We start from the raw sequence: 3,952 nt of genomic DNA on the forward strand, positions 1-3,952 counted from the left end.
CTGATGGAAGGCTACGTTGGCTTGTTCTGTCCACACAAAGTTGTCCTTCTTTAATAGTTCTGTAAGAGGAGCTGCTATGGTAGCGTAGTGGGCCACGAATCGCCGATAGTATCCCGTCAATCCCAGAAATCCCCGCAGCTGTTTAATAGTACGAGGCTGAGGCCATTCAACCATTGCGGCGATCTTGGAAGGGTCGGCCTGCACCCCTTGTGCCGAGACTAAATGCCCCAAATAATCAATTGCTGGCTGGAAAAATTTGCACTTGCTGCCTTTAGCATAAAATTGGTGATCCCGCTGCTTTTGTAACACAAAACCGCAAATGGCAGCGATGGTCCTCTCCGGTCTTGCTGTAAACTAAAATATCGTCAAAGAAAACAATAACACAGTTGCGGAGTAATGGCTTGAATATCTGGTTCATAGTGGCCTGAAATGTCGAAGGGGCATTAGTGAGACCAAATGGCATTACTCGAAATTCGTAGTGGCCTTCGTGAGTGCGAAATGCTGTCTTGTGAATGTCGCGTGAATCCATTCGAATTTGGTGATACCCGGCCCGAAGATCCAGCTTAGAAAATACTGTCGCCCCTCCCAACTCATCCAATAACTCATCTATGGTCGGTATCGGAAATCGGTCTTTAATGGTAATGTCGTTCAATGCTCGATAATCAATACAAAAACGCCACGACCCATCCTTTTTCCTCACTAATAAGACCGGTGATGAATAGGGACTATTACTTGGTTGAACGAACCCATAATGCTCCATCTCCCGCACCAATTGCTCAATAATATCCTTTTGAAAGTAAGGATAACGATATGGTCTTACGTTGACTGGTTTCGACCCCGGTTGTAGGAAAATGCGGTGATCGGTCAGCCGGTGTGGTGGTAATTGTGTAGGCTCGGCAAAGACATCTTGAAACTCAAAAAGAACACCTTGTCCTTCCAATGGTAAATTTGTTTCTAAGTCTGCAACCTCTGCATAAGCTGCTGCCTCTGTCTGTGAAACTGTGGCCAACATAAAAACATCCTTTATGTCCCCCTCTCTACACATAGTTCGTAATTGTGCCGAAGATAATTGATGATTCTCTGTAGTTGACGAGCCCGCTAGTTTGACCACATTACCCTGCCATTTAAATTCCATTGTTAATGCTCGATGATCATGTATGCAAGGTCCCAAAGTTTGAAGCCATTGCATCCCCAAAACTACATCCAGACCCCATATCGGCAAGACATATAAGTCGACTGAAAACTTATGCCCTTGTAAGATTAACTCCACTTCTTTACACAGTTGGGAACACCAAAGAGAGTTGCCATTTCCCATATACACTTTGAACCTTTTGGTATCCTCACAAGCCAATCCCAAACGAGCTGCTAATGCCTCTTGAATAAAATTATTGTTGCTGCCCGTGTCTATCAAAACCTCCAAAGGCTCGGTTCCATGTTGGGCAATAATGCGGAATATCCTCGGATTGGTGGAATTCGATAATGAATTCAAACTCACTTCGTCAGTTAGCCCCTCCTCTACATCATAAGTGTCTCCTTGTTCAGTTTGTGCCATCGCTTCTTCTTCTTCCTCATCTCCCTGGGTACAAAGGATTAGAACACGATTTTTACATTTATGTCCAAAACTGTATTTCTCATCACAGGTGAAACACAGTCCCTTATCTCTTTTTTCCTTGATCTCAGTGGGAGACAAACGTTTCACTGGCAAAGCCGAGGGGCTGGGTTTGTGAAATTTGGCAGCTACTGTTACATTGGTGTTGGGTGCACTAACAGTCGATCCAGCCGTGCCATGGACGGGGCTTGACGAATTTGTGAACCGCGGAGACCACCCTGCGCGAGTCCCCTCACTTCTCACCCTCCCCAGTAAGTCATCGTGCCTATCCTCGAACAGTTGAGCTTTGGCCATAGCATCGGCTAAGTCTACTGGTTTGGCCAGCAACAGCTCCCTTCTGATCTCATTCTTCAATCCCCATACAAAAAAATTCAAGAAGAAGTGCTCCGATACACCTGAAATCTGAGTCATTAAATCTTCAAATTCGGCCCTGAATTCCGAAACACGCCCAGTCTGAGTTAACTTCGCGATCCTCCCCAGCGGATCATCATAAACGGACACTCCGAAACGTAACCGTAAGGCTCGCAGAAACGAATCCCAGTCCGCAAACCCACCCCCTTTTTCCATCCATTGAAACCAGGTAGAGGGAGGTCCTTCAAGATGAAATGCAATCAATAATAACCGAGTGCCTGGCGGAATCCCGTGTAAGTCAAAAAACTTGTTGATCTTGTACACCCAATCTTCCACATTGTTCCCGTCGAACCGAGGAACTTTAACTTTCATATTCTTCAAGATGTGGTTCATTTCCCTGTTCTCCGAGACTCCTTCAGAATTCTGCCCAGTTGGAGGATGCAGATGATGCATTATACTTGTTTTACCTCCATGCGATGTCCCCAATGGTGTTTGTAGCTGGTTTACTCGGTCATCCAGTCGTGTGACTTGTTCATCCAACTTAGCATTAAATCGGGCAAATTGTTCCTCCGAATGCTTTTGGAAACTGAGCTCCAAAGCGTGAATCATGGCGGCGAGTTCTTCGTTCTTCATTCTGGAGATGAAGAATCAATGGAAAGCACCAGTGATAGCAATACGCCTTCTTCGAGACAAGGCCAATCTCCCAGCAGTTTCTAGCAATTACATTCCACAAAAAAAAACCAACCGATTGTTCTACGGGTCCTTATATACCCTCAGTCCAGAAATTACAATTGAAATAAAACAATAACAAACTGGATGCTCCCAGCCGCTCCTCTCATCTTTGCTCCAGCCTAACAAACTCTCATCTTTGCTCCAGCCTAACAAACTCTTTGAGCCATCGGGGTCGCACTCGTGCTTCACGTGCTTGCACTCTCTCTCCATCACTAGCTGGTTGCTTTTCTTCCTTCCCCACGCAGCTCTCTTCTTCTGAAACATGAGTCAATTCTCCTTCACTGCTAGCTTTCTCAATCCAGCTTCTCACCTTCTCTTGCATCTCCTTTGGGTCCAATGCTAATGGGCTTTCCATTTGGGCTGGGCTAACACAAACCTCATCCTTCACCTCAATCAGCCCAAAGATTGCAATCAATAGAGCCCCAAAAGATTGCAATTAGCTCCGAAAAACTGAGAATTAAACCTTTAAAGCACCAAGGAAATCTGGGTTCTTACATCAACCCTTCTATATATTATTGATGATTATTCTAATCATATTGAGAACGTAATAATTATGTCTTAACGTTTTACAACAAAAGGGTTTCATGGATATAAATATAATGAAAAAGGAATTGTTGTTACGATTAATTTCGTAGAAATTTTATGCAACATCCCAAGTACGATTCCCACAATTGGAGTACAACAATTTCCAATTCAAACAAGTACAATTAGAGAAATGAGTTATTGTGTCCAATAAATGAGCAATTAAAACAAGGAAGCAAAATCAGTCTATGTAGAATAGTAAAGCTCAACCGAATAAAGAAATAATAAAATTGAGCAGAGATCCAAAATACTAAAACAAAAAAGAATGGGTACCCATGAAAGAAAATAAAAGCAGGCATAAAAATCCTACCTTCATCTTGTAAGCAGTCATGGCGTTCTTATATAATATAATTATATGTATTGACTCTGTAAAAAATGTGAAGTGTAAAATAGAGAATGACCAAAATAGTACCAGTTAGTAGTGTTTTGGTATAGCATAGACTCTTCAATAATTTGTTGCATTTAAGAATGATGAAATTTGTAAATGATTTTTTTTAAAGTTGTTTTAGGTTCATGGAGTTCCATTAAGATTTCATGATTTTTTAAAGTTGCATATGAGTTTTCATGAGTTCTTTTAAGTTGCTATGAATTGAATTGGGTTGCATTTAGTTGCATTATGGGTTAGCATTTGAGATTGCAATGGGTTGTTTAATTTTTCAAAATTGCATTTGGGTTGTT

At 42.2% G+C, this 3,952-nt stretch overlaps 1 protein-coding gene across 1 annotated transcript; it reads right to left on the minus strand.

Annotated features, from left to right (window-relative positions):
• Positions 1–271: 271 nt before the first annotated feature.
• LOC133785470 (uncharacterized) lies at positions 272–3,047 on the minus strand. Its single transcript, XM_062224699.1, has 2 exons — positions 2,848–3,047; positions 272–2,594 (listed from the first exon to the last, which is right to left on the minus strand). The coding sequence occupies exons 1-2, from the start codon at positions 3,045–3,047 to the stop codon at positions 272–274; spliced, it is 2,523 nt and encodes an 840-aa protein (XP_062080683.1).
• Positions 3,048–3,952: the final 905 nt, after the last annotated feature.

This window comes from Humulus lupulus, chromosome 6 (assembly GCF_963169125.1).
Source record: "Humulus lupulus chromosome 6, drHumLupu1.1, whole genome shotgun sequence".
In the NCBI taxonomy this organism is placed as follows: domain Eukaryota; kingdom Viridiplantae; phylum Streptophyta; class Magnoliopsida; order Rosales; family Cannabaceae; genus Humulus; species Humulus lupulus.

Bases quoted from the DNA above. Each gene is read 5' to 3' on its own strand.
- LOC133785470 (XM_062224699.1), bottom strand. From the start codon at position 3,047: ATGGAAAGCCCATTAGCATTGGACCCAAAGGAGATGCAAGAGAAGGTG. The intron at 2,595-2,847 runs GTTTGTTAGGCT...CTTCATCTCCAG, and splicing joins CGACCCCGATGGCTCAAAGA to AATGAAGAACGAAGAACTCG.